At 32.4% G+C, this 17,096-nt stretch overlaps 5 protein-coding genes and 2 long non-coding RNA genes across 9 annotated transcripts; 3 read left to right on the top strand and 4 right to left on the bottom strand.

Moving 5' to 3' along the window:
- Window positions 1-355: 355 nt before the first annotated feature.
- On the bottom strand, window positions 356-1,788 carry LOC107365364 (U-scoloptoxin(01)-Er1a). Its single transcript, XM_015932856.2, has 3 exons — window positions 1,711-1,788; window positions 1,543-1,603; window positions 356-1,030 (listed from the first exon to the last, which is right to left on the bottom strand). The coding sequence occupies exons 2-3, from the start codon at window positions 1,565-1,567 to the stop codon at window positions 600-602; spliced, it is 456 nt and encodes a 151-aa protein (XP_015788342.1). The 5' UTR covers window positions 1,568-1,603; window positions 1,711-1,788; the 3' UTR covers window positions 356-599.
- A 1,328-nt stretch (window positions 1,789-3,116) lies between these two features.
- On the bottom strand, window positions 3,117-7,234 carry LOC107365226 (uncharacterized). The gene is made up of 3 exons (XR_001569381.3): window positions 7,090-7,234; window positions 6,811-6,941; window positions 3,117-6,296 (listed from the first exon to the last, which is right to left on the bottom strand). It is a non-coding gene; the product is annotated as an uncharacterized LOC107365226 (long non-coding RNA).
- Window positions 7,235-7,317: 83 nt separating this feature from the next.
- Window positions 7,318-8,927, top strand: LOC149093638 (uncharacterized). Its single transcript, XR_016200232.1, has 3 exons — window positions 7,318-7,846; window positions 7,985-8,361; window positions 8,433-8,927. It is a non-coding gene; the product is annotated as an uncharacterized LOC149093638 (long non-coding RNA).
- Window positions 8,625-10,162, bottom strand: LOC107365224 (peptidoglycan recognition protein-like). 3 transcript variants are annotated; one of them, XM_089269769.1, is made up of 4 exons: window positions 9,876-10,162; window positions 9,504-9,533; window positions 8,951-9,367; window positions 8,625-8,895 (listed from the first exon to the last, which is right to left on the bottom strand). In XM_089269769.1, the coding sequence occupies exons 1-4, from the start codon at window positions 10,014-10,016 to the stop codon at window positions 8,671-8,673; spliced, it is 813 nt and encodes a 270-aa protein (XP_089125895.1). In that variant the 5' UTR covers window positions 10,017-10,162; the 3' UTR covers window positions 8,625-8,670. The 3 variants fall into 3 exon arrangements, with proteins under 3 accessions (XP_089125895.1, XP_089125896.1, XP_015788186.2); XM_089269770.1 differs by lacking the exon at window positions 9,504-9,533; XM_015932700.3 differs by lacking the exon at window positions 9,876-10,162 and having other exon boundaries at window positions 8,951-9,435; window positions 9,504-9,730.
- A 119-nt stretch (window positions 10,163-10,281) lies between these two features.
- On the top strand, window positions 10,282-13,736 carry LOC107365221 (mutS protein homolog 5-like). Its single transcript, XM_015932697.3, has 2 exons — window positions 10,282-12,276; window positions 12,354-13,736. Exons 1-2 carry the CDS (start codon window positions 10,475-10,477, stop codon window positions 13,402-13,404), a joined length of 2,853 nt encoding a protein of 950 aa, XP_015788183.2. The 5' UTR covers window positions 10,282-10,474; the 3' UTR covers window positions 13,405-13,736.
- Tsr1 (Tsr1 ribosome assembly factor) lies at window positions 13,664-16,293 on the top strand. Its single transcript, XM_015932698.3, has 2 exons — window positions 13,664-14,035; window positions 14,113-16,293. The coding sequence occupies exons 1-2, from the start codon at window positions 13,774-13,776 to the stop codon at window positions 16,155-16,157; spliced, it is 2,307 nt and encodes a 768-aa protein (XP_015788184.2). The 5' UTR covers window positions 13,664-13,773; the 3' UTR covers window positions 16,158-16,293.
- Window positions 16,294-16,509: 216 nt separating this feature from the next.
- Window positions 16,510-17,069, bottom strand: LOC149093637 (dynein light chain 2, cytoplasmic). Its single transcript, XM_089269771.1, has 2 exons — window positions 16,901-17,069; window positions 16,510-16,824 (listed from the first exon to the last, which is right to left on the bottom strand). Exons 1-2 carry the CDS (start codon window positions 16,901-16,903, stop codon window positions 16,552-16,554), a joined length of 276 nt encoding a protein of 91 aa, XP_089125897.1. The 5' UTR covers window positions 16,904-17,069; the 3' UTR covers window positions 16,510-16,551.
- Between the last annotated feature and the right edge of the window lie 27 nt (window positions 17,070-17,096).

Here is a 17,096-nt window from a genome sequence, read left to right as displayed (position 1 = left end):
ATGGAAACAAATTTCATATTAAACAAAGCCTGATATCGTCAAATGTTAAACGTTAAATTAAACTTGTATCGTTATGATTATCTTCATTTAAAACGTTAGAAGTGACCAAAGTAATGGATTTACCATTAAAATGATAAAGCTGAACAGCAATAATGATAATAACAATAATAATCAAGATATTGTTGACGGTCAAGAAACGGTAAAAAACATTAACAAGAAGAAAGTGGAAAAAGTCAATTCACATAAAACGCTTCTTCAATTGATATTAATTTTAAAGAGGAAGATTTAATCAAGGCTAATGTTAATCAACAATTAAGGTTTTGTATCAAATAAATTAAAAAGGGACAGTATAAAGTTTAATGGTAATTATTTATTTTTTTTACTTTTTACATAATATTAAACAAAAATCAGTTTCAGGTTCAGAGGAAGAAGAAGAAGAAATTACAATAAACAGGAATAAAATAAAGAGTGAAAAGGTAAAAGAGACAGATTTTGGCTGAAAGAAGATTAAGGCACAAGAAGAAAAATTTCAACACTTCAAACTACATTATTCTTATTTTATTATGTTAATGTTTACATATTTAACTAACCAATTTTAATTAATTTTTAAGCAATTTGGCACGAGCAGGAACATATTGAGCAGCATTGGCGAGTTCCTCATCGGTATGGAATGGAGTCTTTTCAAGACCAATCTTGGTGTTGAAACTGTAAAATTGTGGAGCAAGGTCACAAGGAATAGATTCCTCAGGAGTCGAACAGGTCATGGTTAATTGGTTGAAAATTGTTTGATTACCACAGGCAAATGTGTATTGTCTGATCTCAGAGACTCCTCTTGGATTAGTTGAAACATCACAAATGTGGAACAATTGACAATTGTTGTCAATATCAGCGTAATATCCAGCAGCTTCACAACGGAATTTGGTTACCAAAGGAGCGTTTAAAATAAATTCAATTCCATCTGGTAATGTATAAGCTTCAGCTTGACGCTTTTCCCGGACACTTCGAGCGCAGACAACGGCGATGATAACAGCTGATAATTAGGAGACAAACAAGTTAAAATATTAATCAAAAATCAACAACAAAAACCAAAGAGTAAAGGAATCTCCTTTACTCTTTGAACAAAAACACTTTTGTTTGAACGATCTGTCACCTAGATATATAAATATCTGATCAAATATCGATATTTATAGCTACAAATTATTGGTTGAAATTAACTTTCGATATCTGAATTTATCATAAAATCGTATAAAATATTTCCTCTCAGTTTAAATAAAAAACTATCCAAACTCTAGATTATAGAGTTTGAATAATTTAAAATATTTAACGGTTCTTTATGTTGAAAGATTGAAACTTCAAGATGATCACTAATAAGAATGGAGGTGAAAGAAAAGATTGAAACAATCAACAATTTTAAGGATGAATCACATGAATTTATCGTTATAAACAGTAGATATTATATAATCCTCCGTCAAGATTGTATTTGATTAAATTGTAGACAACAATAATGAATGGTAAAAATAAAACACACAATCAGATGCTTACCAAAAAAGATGTAAGAGTATTTCATTTTGAATGGTTTAAATATTTGCAGGCTGAGCAACAACTGAATAATGAAAGAAAATGAAAGAAAAGGAAAATTATTAATTTTTGAAAACTGATGATACTGATTGTAATGAAAAGGCTGAAACAAAATAAAAACAAATTACTAACAATCAAAAAAATACAATTGGTTGGTGAAGTAAGGAGAAGAACGATGAAATGATGGTTAAAAGATGGTTAAAACGACTGTTTTGCAAGTGATTCGAAGTGTTCAAGCAACTTCGTATTTATACATGATTGTTTCGGAAGGAGGATGAGATCAAGGTGAAGACGATGTTAGAGGATGATAAAGATGATGATAGGAGAGAGTCCAAGGTGTTAGGAAAAGGTGAGGCTTGAAGAAGATGAAAGGAGGAAAATCAAGTTGCAAGATGAAAGTGAAAATTGTCTTGAATCTAACTTGTATTAAAGCTATCAGTTGTTGTATCTTCATCTTTATCATCTTCATCATTACGATTATCATTTTACAGTGTTTGTTCAATTTCAATTGCAACTCAATCGATCAGAATTGAATTAATCACAGACAAATCTTTACCAATTGTTTGATGTTTGCTTGAAAGCTGCTCTTGTTTAAAAATTGCATGAAAATTGTACCTTAAATCTTGTTGCGTGTGTTTAGTTGATTAAAATAAAGACCTAAATCAAGTTGGTTTAGATGATAGTTTTTAAATACAATCAAAGTGAACCATTCAATTCAATTAAAATTTTAACTTCTCTCTCATTGTTTTAGTAATATTGATCAACTCAATCAATCTATCTTATTATGTTATTAATATAATCAGAGATTGATTCTCAATTTGGCTTTTCATTTAATGACTTACAGAAACAATTTCAAATAAACTCGTCATCAGTTTAACCAACTTCCGTACAATCAATTGATTCTGTTGATGATAATAGCTCAATCAATCCATGTAAACATTGAATTCGCGTAAAAAACGGTTGAAAAAAACATCTAATAACATGCAATAATCTGTTTGTAATTGAAAAAGAAACGGATTGCACAGTTAATTATCAAATTTAGATGATGAATACTAAATTACTAAATGAATCTGGTGAAAGATTAACACAATTAACCATTTCGAACCTGTAAATAGAGAGTTAATTGTGCAGAATAAAGTATTTAATTGTCATTATTTAAGCCTTTCTTTCTTTGTTTTCTTATTGAGCGAATGGTTCTTCAAATTTTGACCTGTTGACCTTTAATTGGACATTAAAACATCAGAGTAAATCAACATTTCCTTGTTAAACCTGATCAAGTATCATTGATCGGTTCAAATTGATCAATATTGCTTAATAAACCTCATTGAAATCATAATTTGAATGTCGCGTGTTAATCCTAATTGCCATTCTGTTCGGACACAATTGAATCTTGTTAATACAAGCAAAATATCATTCAGCTTTGTTAATTTCAATTTATAAGTTAATCAACTGATTGTAACAAAATGATCTGGTTTTTCCAACATTTGTCTTCTAATTATTTTGTTGACTAACTCTTCTGATCAAATAAAAACATTAGATCATCAGAAAATATTTTGTTTTGGTAGCAATAACAGCGCATTTACATCCAATCTTGACCACAATCATGGTTATAACCATCTAATTTAAATTGTATATTTGATTTCAATTTGTCAATCCTTGAGTCATCTTTAAAATGTTATAAACAGTAAACAGTAAAAGTTACAATCAAGACTGAACCTGAAATGATTTACAACATTTAAGCAAGTCAGAAAAAAGATTAAGTATAACTTAAGGTTAATGAAAAAAAAGTGATTGACTGATCTAAATCACTGGAGGCTCAAAAATATTATAATAACTCTGCAGGATTTGTGATGGGTAATGTTAATGTATAATAGTGCACATTTGTGCATTTGTTGGTTAATTGTTGATTGTCCTTGACTTGAAATAGCTGCTTCTTATTGTGAAAACTAGATTGATGGTTGAAATGACAGCGCAATGGAATCGAGTGAAAGTGGTTAAACAGCAATTTGATTAATTTCAGGCTTATTTCATGGATTAAATTGTTTGCTCTTGAGATGGCCATTTAGAGTACATCTTTTGCAATCAACTCCTTTAGTTAGTAGTCAGTGGCATTGATAATATTACAATGTTCAAGTTTCGCCGGGAAGATTCATTTCACCACTAGATTCAGTTGTTGACCAGGTTTACTTGATTGTGTTAAGTGTTTCACGATGTTGAACTTTTGTTTTGTTTTATTTTGTTTGCTTTTTATCATGACAGGTTTAAGTCAAATTATTTAGCTAATTTGAATTCTTAAATTTGAAACTTGCAAACATTTGAATATTTAACTGGTTAAAACTCAGAACGAAGTTGAGTGTCCAAGTGTGACCATCTTTCAGGACTGTTGATACTGAAGGTAAAGTTTGGAGATAACAATCAGCAATCACGTTTAATTAAAGATTAATTAGCGATCAACATGGCTCAGTTTTAATCGGTATTCCTATTAAAGTGCAGCGAAAATGAGAATCAAACGACCGAATAGGAAAAGATTCTGATTGAAAGCTTTATTTTGGTTGATTAATTTCCATCAGGTTAAATTACCGGTTCTTTGGGCAATTATTGATGATTTGCTTGTTTATAATAGATGTAATACCTTGTTTCTGGCCAACTCATTACCTACAAAATAAATGACAATCTCAAAATGAGATGGAATCATTTAATGTGATTTCGCCTTGGGTCATTTTAAAATTTACAATCGGCTTAACATTATCAATTCCTTTCAAATTTGAATCACTTTCATTTATCATCTTCTCAATAATGATATACATGATCATCTTTCCTCCCTCTCCTTTACCATCATCAGCATCATCTCAAATCAGGCTCTTTGATCCGAATCAAAAATTAATCCTTTATTATTCCATTTTACTTGTTTTAATATTTTGCCATTTTGTTTTGTTTCCAATTGTTCATTTACTTCCATCAGCACTCAACTTATCTCCATTGAAGCCAATCAATTGTTGCTGTTGTTGTTGTTGATGATGATGTTACACAAATTGGATGAAATATTGATTACAACAATTGAAAATTGTGACGATAGCCTTTCATCTGACCTGTCCTTAGTAACTTAATAATCTTTGCGCTCTTATCCTCAATGGTGATGATGATGTATATATGATGTATTATATGATGATGATCGTGAATTGGACAAAATAAATTTTGCCTTTTTGTTTATTTTTCAAGCCATTTCCGCATTAACTATCATTATTTATTATAATTAACTTGATTTGGTTGATGCAAATTGTTAGAGAAGGCAACAAAATTGCATTGTGAACTATTCGTGATGATATACACAATTGAACCGGCCATATTTTATCCTTTCGGCTCTTCGCTTATAACACACAACAGCATTAACAGCATTATGTTTCAATTAAACATCAAGATTAACATTTTAAATGATAATTAAAACGAGTATAACAATCGTATTATATAGCAGCAATAGAAAGTCACAATTACAATTGTGTTTTGAGAGAAACATTACATTTCATTGGAAATCATCAATCAGGCCATTTAAAATGTTCAGCTAATTATTTAAATGTAACAAATGATGTGGGTCCAACAATATACGTCCAAATAATTTAAACCAATCATTCTGATGATGAGTACAATAATAGTGATAACAATAGTGATGAAAATATAATACGACTAGTAATACCGGTAACCAACATCATCAAGATTGTTAAATTATTCAATCGTTCTCTCCCAATTGACCGGTTAAATTGATGAATATTGGTGTATGAATAATGGTAATTATCCACTTATTCTTTGCTCTAATCACATGTTGATTGTTTTCCATCATTAGACACAATAGAGAGTTGAGATTGTTGTTGGATGTGATTAATGGTTGTAAATGAAATAATTTACAGCAGATGAACACCTTGAAACTGCTTGACTGATTAATCTTTATCACTGTGGTTGCTCATTGCTTAAGCTTCAGTCTGCATCACCGGTAACACCACTTAATCAATCAATAATCATGATATGCTTTCCAAATTGTATAATAGAAATATATTCAAATGAAATGAAACTGTCAAAAAGAAGAGAAACAACCATGTAATTCAATTGACGCAGCCAATACAACACTTAATTAGCCATATCAATTAATTAATACATGGTTCCGATTTTGAAAAATGAATAAGCAATGACCAAAGTGAACTTTTGTCTTCCTAACCAACACTTGAATTGTAATCACGTTTATTAACAAACGACCCACGCAGTGTGTTGTCCATTATCATCATCAACTTGATTCTTTGACACTTCCTCAGTTGACCAGCAGACTTTACAAGTTGTTTGACTGGTGCTGATTATCATTAAGTTGGGTGGTCGACTGTTTATCCTTTACAACAAAATCGTTCGCCATGATTACGCAGATTAATCAACATATTTAAAATAAAAGTAAAAGGTTGAAATCATGTTGACCATTCTCATCACCATTAATCCCCATTTGAATATCATTGATTCAATTAAAATGAGTGAAAATTCCAATTTTTGAGTCGAATCCAAATTTAGCAGGTCTAATCAAGGAATCGTTAGTGTCCATTTTGTGTGCATCGTGAGCAAATTTTGATACATTTTTAAAATTACGCCTGATCTTCAAATCAATCACCATGTAACTATATCACTGCTTTGTGTCAGCTTTGTGAATGTGTTCAGCTGTTTTTGGCTAACCTCGGCCAGATCATCTAGATGAAGGAAGAAAAGAGAAAGAAGATTAATGATTAATTCGGTAAATTTTGAATATGAGTTGAATATAATTTATTCTGAGTCATCTTCTTTTAATTGATTGATAATCATGCAAATACACATTTTTGTTTTTGTCTCGAAATTTTTGATTCATTTCTTGTTATACTGTCAGTAGTCTGATTGAATTGCTTGCTTTTTCACTCGTGTCTGACATTGACCCAGTAGGATGATAGAGTCAGTCAACGTTGATTAGTTTAATTTTATTAGGAACGTTTCCTTCATTACCATTGGTATCGAGAGTGAAAAGTACAAACTATAAAATTGTGTATTATATTTGCATTTATATTCAATTAATTGGTTACTCTTCTATCTCACTAATCAACCCAACTGGTCAAATTGAAACAATTGTACTTAAGATGATATTCAAGTTTAATCTGTTCGTGAGTTTCACTTTCAGTGATTAGTAATATAAAATAATAATAATTATGATAATAATAATAACTATTAACTTACCTCAAATGTGTTTTCTTGAGCTTTACAAAAGATTCTGATGGAGAGACTTTTCACTTTTTAATCTTTGTATTAAACTCAACTGGCTGATTTGCACAATAATGAGGACATCGAGGGTAATGTTAGCTAAATCACTTTAACCACAATTATAATAGAGAAAAGAAAAAAATTAAATAGCTTTATTAAAATAATTAAAAGATAATCAAGATAATTATGTCGTCTTTTTATGGGGCGACATAAAATACAATATTGGCGCCAAAAAAATAACATTACTCATCTTACATTTACAGCTTCTTTGTTTCTTATTTTAGACCAACACAGTTTCCAATAGTCTGTCTCAATTATTGGTTAGTTTATTTAACGGTTTTTAATTTTAAACTTGACTACACTTTTCAAAACCAAATAGTGGAGTGAATTAACTTATCTTATGTTAAACACTGGCAATTACAATTACTGTAAATCTTTCTGCAGGTACCAGCAGAGATTAGCTCTATTCTTGGAGTGTCTTTTTGTCTTGTTGACAAATTAACTGTATCAACACCGACATCACCCAACCCTTACACCATCTACTGGAGTTTGCTTTATTCTTGGATTGTTTATTTGAAATTTGTGTACATTTCTATCTATTTATCCAATTATTTTATCCAATCATCAGCACCATGATCGTCAAGGAAAACAACATAAGAAGGTGCTGCAACTAATGGACGAGTTGATGCGAAAATATGGTTTTCTTTGCTATATAGATGGCCAAAGATGAGGATGACAACTTTAGTTGCTTTGATGCCTCAAGCCTTGCTTGTGCTCTTCAAAGTAATCTGATTGATTTTGCATGAACGAGAATTAACTTTTGGTTGATATATGGCTTAATTAAAAGGATGATCTGGTTTAACATACACACGAAAGTGACGATAATCAGACATATCAAGATGTAACATGATAATTGCTTAACCTTGTATTTTTGTTTTTCACTCTTCTTCTTTTTGCTGCTAACTATCTGGTTACTTCATTTTGCTTATAATTCATTTTCACTTTTTTTAAGGTAAGAAAGCTTTAGACACTGAATCGTCGATTTAAACTCCAACTGTTCATCGCAACCCCCAGTTCATCCATTAATTATCATTCTTGCTCAATAGATTCTCACTTTACTAATTCGTATCATTTTCATACATTCCACCAGATTAATTATTATTTGACCCAATTATTACCGATGGAGCCACCAGAAACCAAATTGATTATCATTTTTTCGATGAGGGATTTACTGACATCTATTATTAACACTGAACCGTGTTCTTAGGTGAAATTATGGGGAATTAGGGACAAACTATAGTGATACTTCTTCATTAGAGAATTATCTTTGATAATTTCAACATTAACTTAAGGCTTGAAAATGAAATTCCAAGCTTTTTTGAAATTGTTTTTATTGTTAACCTTGATCCCAGGAAACCTGACGAATTCAATGTTTCTGTGCTTCAGTCTGATTTGCGGCTCAATTCCATATGCTGCAAGGACTTGCTGTAAAACAACCAGATCTTGTTGTGATTCTTATCAATCATGGTAAGTAAATTTTAATAGTCCAGTTGAATAAAAGTTTTGCAATAATCGACTTAATCACTCGTTTTGTTTAGGTTGGAACCACTGCTCGGACCCGAGAGACTTTTAGGTGAATTTGCGAAAACATTTTTGGAATTAAAATCAATGTATTCACCAAAAAGACAACGGGATGTTAACATAACTCGATTGAGAGAGCCTCGCGATGATCCAAAGAATTCAACTCTACCTAAAACTTGATTAAATTGTTTGCGTACTTTGCAAGTGAATTGAGTTGGTCATTAAATTATTCGAGTTTATTTAAAATTGCAAGGCTTACAAGCTGTTATTCAAGTAGTTCTCCGTGTATTTATTGTACTTCAATATATTAAATCCGTCTCTTAAAATTTCAGGGGAAAATTTACGATAACTGTTTAAACATCGATAGCTGGCTGGTCTCAACCGATTCAGAATCATAAAATTATACAACTTCTTACCTGGTCCTTTTTGGCAGTAATCAGGAACAGGCTCATAAATCGTTATATTATCCGTGATTATTCCCTAAGAATAATAAATTTTCTTTGTAAAATTAAGCAAGTTTCTTTGATTTATTTACCTTTTCTTGGCCACAACGAATAAGTTTGTAAATAATATCCAATGAACGTGGCAAAGGTCCGTATGGGTTCTCATAATCACCAATTATCCCAATCAACAATGAATTATTATTGTAATCATCATCAAATGCTCTTGCAACCATGAAATCTCGTCCAATGTAAACTTTACTGTCATCACCAATCATGAAGTTGTAAGCAATATCAAATAAGCCAATTTGTTTTTTGTGATATTCTTGAGTTAACTTGAGATTGAATGAACAAAGATATAAACTAGAACATCGTTCGCTGTAAGTATAATCGATGAAAATCTTATCCACTGGAAACATCATCGGAAACTCATAATCAGGTGCGTCAGCTTCCCAAGAAGATCGATTTACAAATTGTAAAACATTACAATAGCTAAATGGACCACGAGTTGTCTTAATAGGAGGACGAATAGTAGTTTCAAGGTGAGCTTGTTGATCAGATGAATCAATATCAAATGAATCTTTATAATTTGATTAAAGAAAAGGCATTAGAGTTGTAAATTTCGATTGTTCAATTCAACAAACATACCATCATCTGAAGATTCCGCTGCCGAGTAATCTAAACGAATCACCAATAAAAGTGTTAATAGCAAATGATTAACAATATTATGTTTCATTTTGAATGTAAAACTCAATGTTCTGCCATGAATTAACAATGAACTTTAGATTTCAAATTTACCCATTTTCTAACCCTTTAACTCTCATTTTTATTTAGATCAAAATATTTGATAACTAAATACGGGTTAATAAACTAGATTTTATTGTAATGAAATTTTAACAACATTATATGTTTAATCAAATTAATTATTCATGATAGACTCAATCGAGTGATAGTCAACCATTACTATAGCATATGTCTTATGAATAAGACCAAATTAAATCAGGATTATCGAAGACTTACTTGGACAATTTCAATTTGATGAGTCGGAAATTTATTGCTGGTCAAACATTCAAATAGAAAATTCCCCAATTTTATGACCATTTTATGAATGCTTGGATATTTCCTCTTGTTGAAGACATTTTTTTGTATCCTAATAAACATAAAGAATGATCTTTTCACCTTTGAAATAAACGAAATGAATTAAAGAAACTGGGCTAAAAGATGGATGCACAAATATAATTTTTAAGATGAACAATCATTAAAATGGTGTTTAGACTGATTTAATGTAGAATAACCTCATTAGTCAATTGTCTAATTGTCAACAAAGACTTATCAAGATCTCATTAGACCTATGATTCAATAGCTTTGTTGCTTTTAAGCTTCTAACTGGCAATGTTTTGTTTTCGGCTTAAAAACAATTAGCAAAATTTGAATCATCGGTTATGTGAAGTCATTATAACAAGCAATTGAAAGCTTTTAGCTTTTCTGTTTCCTTTACTAAACATTTAAATTCGAAATCGAATTTTTTGTTGAGCTTTTGTTAAATGTTATTTTCATAATTATTGAGTATTTACGAACTTCAGTTATTAATTATACAAAAGTGTTTATTAAATTTAATCATGCAAAAATCACCATTTATTGGGTCTCGTTTGTCAACTCCAAATATTGCCAATCAAGCTGATGTTAATGATGATTTAGTGGACGGTGAAGATGATGTTGAAGTGGATCATGGTGAAGGTAATATCTTGGCTATCCATTATAACAATCATCGCTCAGGTTTTGCTTATTATTCAAGTAAAAGGAATAAATTTTTCCTTTTTGAAGACCAACCTGAAGTGGCCGGTGATTTGTCATTTATCGATAGAATTGTCCAACAAGTTGAACCAAAACGAATACTTATCTCTTCAAGACTTGATTCAAGGGTCAAGAGCCGTTTGTTTAGTGCTGTCGATCAATTGGTTTCACCTCTAGCTGGTCAAAAAGTTGGTAATCCCGTTAATAATCAGCAACAAACATCTAATAATCAGCCTGATCATGATAGTAACCATTCTTCTGCATTTGGTGGTGATGGACTAAATAAAGGATCAAGAGAATCAATGGAGGCAAGAGGTGCATCTTTTGATATTAGAAATGGTCTTTGGTCGGATGAACCAAATATTAGTGACGATACTGATGATGTTTTGGATATGGATACTGGCAAACTTGGTGATCACCACTCTGATATCATCGTTACGGTTCCTGCTTCTGATTTCACACCAGATGAAGCCTTAGCTAAAGTATTACAACTGGAGCTACCCGACATGCCTTTATTTCCTGATCCTAGACAGAAACTCATGTATCTCTCATCTTTATTTGATCATTCTCAAAAGACAACATTACTTGCCCTCGGTGCTCTAATTAAGGATATTGAAAGTTCAAATTTAATGACTGATGGAGATGGACAGAAAATAATGGTCAATGGAATAGCACCAGCAACTCTGGAAAATCTTATCTATTTAGACTGCCAATCGAAAATTGCTTTACAAATATTTGCTATTGAAAACCATCCCTCAGTTTATAAGCAAGGTAATTCACGTAAAGAAGGACTTAGTCTGTTCGCACTATTTAATCGCTGTGCATCTCGAATTGGATCTCGGTATTTGAAGAAACTTTTCAATCAACCAACTAACAACATGCAGGAGATTAATGATCGATTAGATATGGTTGAATTTTTTCACAACACACCGTCAATAGTTGAAGGTTTAAGGAGCTGCTTAAAAGGAATTCAAGATCCAACATCAGTAATGGAGAAAATGCGTTTTGCTGATTGTAGTGTCAATGATTGGGCCAAATTATTGAGAACTGCTAAACACGTTCAGCGTGTCTATGAATATCTATGCAGCATTAAAGCGCGATTTTCCATTGCAGCTCGATTTGTAGAGCTGTTTACAGAAAGTCGATTATCGCTTATCATTGATCTCATTGAAGCAGTTATAGATTTCCGTGAATCTCGTGCAACTGGTAGATTCGAAGTCAATAAAGGTTTGGACGCAGATTTAGATGAGATGAAAAATCTTTATGCCCAACTACCCGATATCATGTTTCAACATGGAGCTCAAGAGTTCCTCAGATATCAGGATCGCATACCATCATGCCAAATAACTTACGCAACTCACTTAGGTTTTCATTGTAAAATCCCGCTTTCACCTGCTCAAATGATGACTGAAAATTTCAAGATTCCTGGATTAGAATTTCGTTATCGAGTAGGAGAATCTGGTTATTATAAATCCCCAATGACACGAGAACTAGATGCAACATTTGGCGATATATTGACTGAGATAACTGAAAAACAACGCAAGGTTCTTCTTCAGCTCCAATTCAAGGTTTTAGATGGTATCAATGCTTTGGATGAATTGACAACACTTTGCGCTAAAATTGATGCGTAAGTTAATTTTTTATCCTCTATTTTTTCAATAGTTTTTTAGTCTCTTTTTTTCATGCGTTTTTTTAATCTTACAGGTTTATAGCAATTGCTGAAACATCCAGGTGCTTCAAGTACAAAAGACCAGTTTTCAATGTCAATGACGAGATGGATATTGAAGATGGTCGACATCCACTACAAGAAATATTTGTTGATTCTTATATCGCTAATGACTGTCGCACAGGAAATCAAAGTGGCAAGATTCGTATCATCACTGGTCCCAATTCTAGTGGTAAAAGCATTTTCTTGAAACAAATGGCTTTGATAATATACATGGCTCATATTGGAAGTTTTGTGCCCGCTCATTATGCTAATATTAGTCTATTGGACCGAATAATGACAAGGATTAAGACTATCGAGTCTGTTTCGACTGGACTTTCATCGTATATTTTAGATCTCAAACAGGCAGCAATGATGACACGTGAAAAAACAGAGCACTCCTTGTTCGTGGTTGATGAACTTGGTAAAGGAACTGATCCAATCAGTGGAATCAGCTTATTATCAGCTCTAATTAATTATTTTGCAAAGGCTGATCATGTTCCCCATGTATTTGTGGCCACTCATTTTCTGACAATTAACGAGCACATCATTCAATCACCTCAAATTTCTTTTTGGACATTGGATGTTAAAATAGACAATGACGAGGTTAATTATCAGTATAAATTGATTCCTGGGAAAGCTTCTTCAAGTAGAGCGACTTTAGTTATTAAAGCTGCAGGTTTGGCGCCTATTTTATTAGAGCGTACCGAAGAGATCGAAAATCAACTTAGAAGAGGAAATGTCATATCAGCTCGAAAAATTGATTGCCTTCAAGGATTTTCTAATAAACTAATTGCCGTTGCAGATAAATTTGAATCAGCAAACTTCGATGCCCTTGACTTTGATGGTCAAAAGTTTCTCCAGGAATTAATTGCACCTTGGCGAAATCAACCCCAAAAACCATTGCAAACGCCATTTCGGACTCCATTTTCGCCTCCGAGGCAACCTCGGTTTAAAACGCCAGTTCCACCATCTGTTCACTCTTCTCGCAGATCTTTGCTTGGGTCATCTAGATACTCATCTTCTCTTTCATCAATTCACTCACCTTAAGCAAGAATCCTACCAACGATGAAATTCCTTAGATAAAAGGACACAAGAAACTGAATTAGTTCGATATTCGTGTAATTATTTCTTTGACCAAATTGTTGTTGACCTGTATTTGAAATTTGAAAAATAGCTTACTATAAACTGTACCAATCTATTTATTTTGTTTAATTATTTTTGAAATCAAATTATGACAATAAATCCTAAAATCTTCCTATTTTTTATCAGTAAATGTTCCCTTGGCTTCCAACACGTGTTTGCGTCTTATGGTTAAACACAGTTGTTTACATTATGTTCTTTTGTTAAATGGCTCTTTATTAAAGTATTTATTTTGTTAATTTTTTGTGTCAAAAATTTAGTGTTTTAAATAACGAAATGGCAGTCGATAAGGTTGACGTTAAACAAAAATCACGCAAAGCTCGTCAACAAGCCAAAAGAGTTCAGAGAAGAAATCAGTTGAATCAACAGAGAAAAAAGAAGCGAGAAGCTATTCTTAACCAAAAAAGAAAAATTGGTTATGATAATTGTCCACCTATATTGGTAACAGTATTCAATAATAGTGGCAGACCCATTGACGAATTTCTTGGTTATTTAGAGAAATGTTACAAAGATTTAATAATTGATCGCTCTCAGAAAGGTAAGTTATTGATAAATTGACTCTTTAAATAAACTAAAATTTTTGTTATATTTATTGACTTTTCTTATTCATTTTAGGTTCAATTTTCGTGATTGTTCCTCGATTTAAGGTCAGGTATCAGTTCTTGTATCCATCCGATGACCTTTTCTATAATTTGGACACAGCTAAAGTAGCTGATTTGCTTCTCATCCTGCACCCAGCTGAAGCTGACGAGGACTACTCATTGGCTGATAATGAGCTTCTTAATAGCATTTATCATCATTGCTTACCGACTACTATACATATTGTTTGTGGATTGGAAGAAATTGCTAGCAAAAAACGCCAACAAGTAAAGAAAAATATCCAGAAAGTTATTGATACTAAATTCCCGGATGAAAAACTCCACAAAATTGATACCGCGACTGAAGTTCTACAATTACTGCAATTAATTTGCAATTGCAAAAAGCGAAAAGTCGCTCTACATAATTACCGATCTTCATTACTAGCTGACAAATATGAATATAATGAAACGGATTCATCACTTAAAGTAAATGGTTTTATTAGACACAATCAACTAGATGTAAATGGATTAATTCATATCCCGGGTTGGTCAAACTATCAGATAAGATCCATCCGTATTCTCGACGATCCAAGACCTTTAACAACAAATAATAAGTCAAAGGGAACTGATCAACAAATGAATGCTGATAAAAGTGTTGAAGTTCTCAAACCAGACCCGATGAAACAAGAATCTTTAGAAAGCGAAAATGATCTTGATCCTATGGAAGGTGAACAAACTTGGCCAACGCCGGAGGAATTAGCAGCAGCAACTGATAAAGCCAAAAAGAGGGTTGTTAAGGTTCCTAAAGGTACATCAGATTACCAAGCAGCTTGGATAATAGATCCGGATGAGCCAGACGAAAACAATGACAGCAAAAGTACTTTTGACGATGACAGTGAAGATGACTATGATGAAGAAGGTGACGACCAATTAGACAAAGCAATCTCTGACGAAGAAAGCAACGAAGATGACCAAGAACGGGACGAAGATCAAGAATTTGACACATTGACCATTACCGAAGCTGGTGACGCTGACTATGATGAAAAGATGGACATTGAAGAAGAAAAAACTGCTTTAACTAAATTTCGAGAAGCAAGGGAAAATGAGTTATTCCCTGATGAAATTGATACACCAACTGATGTTGCAGCTCGTCATAGATTTGCTCGTTATCGGGGATTGAAGAGTTTTATCCATTCTCCCTGGGATTCAAAAGAAAATCTACCATCCGACTACTCAAGAATCTTCCAATTTGAAAACTTTGCACATACCCGAAAGAGAGTAATCAAAAAATTGCGAGAAGAAAGTTCGACTGCAGTCCAACCTGGTTCTTATGTTGAAATTATTTTGGAAAAAGTTCCAAGTGACTTGATTAAGTTTTATGACAACAAAGATTCGTCATCACTCTCTCTTCCATTAGTTTTGATTGGTCTTCTTCCTCATGAACAAAAAATGTCTTTAATCAATGTTGTCCTTCGTTCAGTTGACCATGACGAAAATGATGAACCAATCAAATCCAAAGATGAATTGATTATTCATCTTGGTTTTCGACGTTTCATTACTCGTCCAATTTTTTCAGCTCACACGAATGGAGATAAATTCAAATTGGAACGATTTCTTCCTAAAGATGGTTCTATTGTTGCCTCATTTTACGCCCCAATCACTTATCCCCCAGCCTCTGCAGTTGCTTATAAAAAATGTAAAGATGGTTCGCACAAATTGGTTGCTGTTGGGTCACTGTTAAATGTCAATCCCGATCGTATTGTTATTAAACGAATTAGATTAAGCGGTCATCCATTCAAGGTTGTCAGTAAATCAGCTGTAGTACGTTATATGTTCTTCAATCGTGAAGATATCAAATGGTTCCAACCAGTTGAACTGCGATCTAAATATGGTAGACATGGGCACATTAAGGAACCGCTGGGAACTCATGGACATATGAAGTGTATTTTTGATCGACCTTTAACATCAAATGATACTGTTTTAATGAATTTGTATAAAAGGGTTTATCCTAAATGGTGTTATAGGGAACAAGTTGAAAGACCGTTTACCAGCTCAATGGATATGGATGAAATGTCCTCATAACTTGCATAAATTTGAGAAAGATTCATCTTACTTTTTTTGTGATTTAATTTTTTTGAGATCTCTTTATTGAATGTCATCAAATTGTTGTTATTTGACTCTAATGATTGGAATAAACCATAATTATGACACTTGGTTATTTTGGTTTGTTTTAGACTTGCTTTTAGGGATAATCAGCAATAGAATCAGCTTGATCTAATAGGTAAGTGCAAAATCAAATGAATCGAAAAGTGGAAGTCAGAGAGAAAGTATCACTAAACTAGTATTAGAGAACCTCTGGTGCAGGGAAATGTTTTAACATAGGCGAGATATTGATTATCCATGATTGTAAATAAATAAGAATAGAAGACAGCAGTTGTGGTCTGCCAATGCTTTTTATTGCCAAAATAGTAAGATGTTAGCCAGATTTAAAAAGCAATATGGCAACTTGACCCAGGTAAAAGTAGATGAAATGTTTTGTCTCATGGGTTACATATGAACCAAAATTACGTCCCACAATACAGTGCCAAGTTGGGTTGTATTTCTTGTCAAATTCCTTCTTAATGAAAGCAGCTATGTCCTTTTCAATATTATATTTATCCAAGGCTTGAATTGATGTATTAATGGCATCATCTTGCATTTCCTCACTCATGTCAGCATTTTTCACGACAGCCTTCTTGTCTGTACTCATCTAAAACACGATCGAGAAAACAGAACATTGAGAATTACGCTTTCTCCAGATCATATGATCTGTGTATTACACTTACCATGGAATTTATTATATCACTAACTTTTAAGACTTATTGATGGTTTGTCAATTTAAAAAAGGTTTCTAACTGATCCTTTTGTTTGGCACTGTTAGATGAAAGATAATACTGTTGATAATCGGTTGATTTTATTAAATATTTGATTAAATGATAATTTTCTCTTTTTAAGCCTAAGTCTGAATATAATTGAAGGAAA

Source organism: Tetranychus urticae, chromosome 3, assembly GCF_039701765.1.
Source record: "Tetranychus urticae isolate SD_2017Ah chromosome 3, NJAU_TeUrti_SD_1.0, whole genome shotgun sequence".
Lineage (NCBI taxonomy): Eukaryota > Metazoa > Arthropoda > Arachnida > Trombidiformes > Tetranychidae > Tetranychus > Tetranychus urticae.
The sequence above is the reverse complement of the archived record's forward strand: the minus strand, read 5'-3'. Positions and strand labels throughout refer to the sequence as shown.

Coding starts and splice junctions, on each gene's coding strand:
- LOC107365364 (XM_015932856.2), bottom strand. CDS start 1,567: ATGAAATACTCTTACATCTTTTTTG. Junction 1,031..1,542: donor ATACTCTTACATCTTTTTTG/GTAAGCATCTGA, acceptor CCTAATTATCAG/CTGTTATCATCGCCGTTGTC.
- LOC107365224 (XM_089269769.1), bottom strand. CDS start 10,016: ATGTTTATTAGGATACAAAAAAATGTCTTCAACAAGAGGAAATATCCA. Junction 9,534..9,875: donor ATCAAATTGAAATTGTCCAA/GTAAGTCTTCGA, acceptor TGATTCGTTTAG/ATTACTCGGCAGCGGAATCT. Junction 8,896..8,950: donor TTCGTTGTGGCCAAGAAAAG/GTAAATAAATCA, acceptor TATTATTCTTAG/GGAATAATCACGGATAATAT.
- LOC107365221 (XM_015932697.3), top strand. CDS start 10,475: ATGCAAAAATCACCATTTATTGGGTCTCGTTTGTCAACTCCAAATATT. Junction 12,277..12,353: donor CTTTGCGCTAAAATTGATGC/GTAAGTTAATTT, acceptor TTAATCTTACAG/GTTTATAGCAATTGCTGAAA.
- Tsr1 (XM_015932698.3), top strand. CDS start 13,774: ATGGCAGTCGATAAGGTTGACGTTAAACAAAAATCACGCAAAGCTCGT. Junction 14,036..14,112: donor AATTGATCGCTCTCAGAAAG/GTAAGTTATTGA, acceptor TATTCATTTTAG/GTTCAATTTTCGTGATTGTT.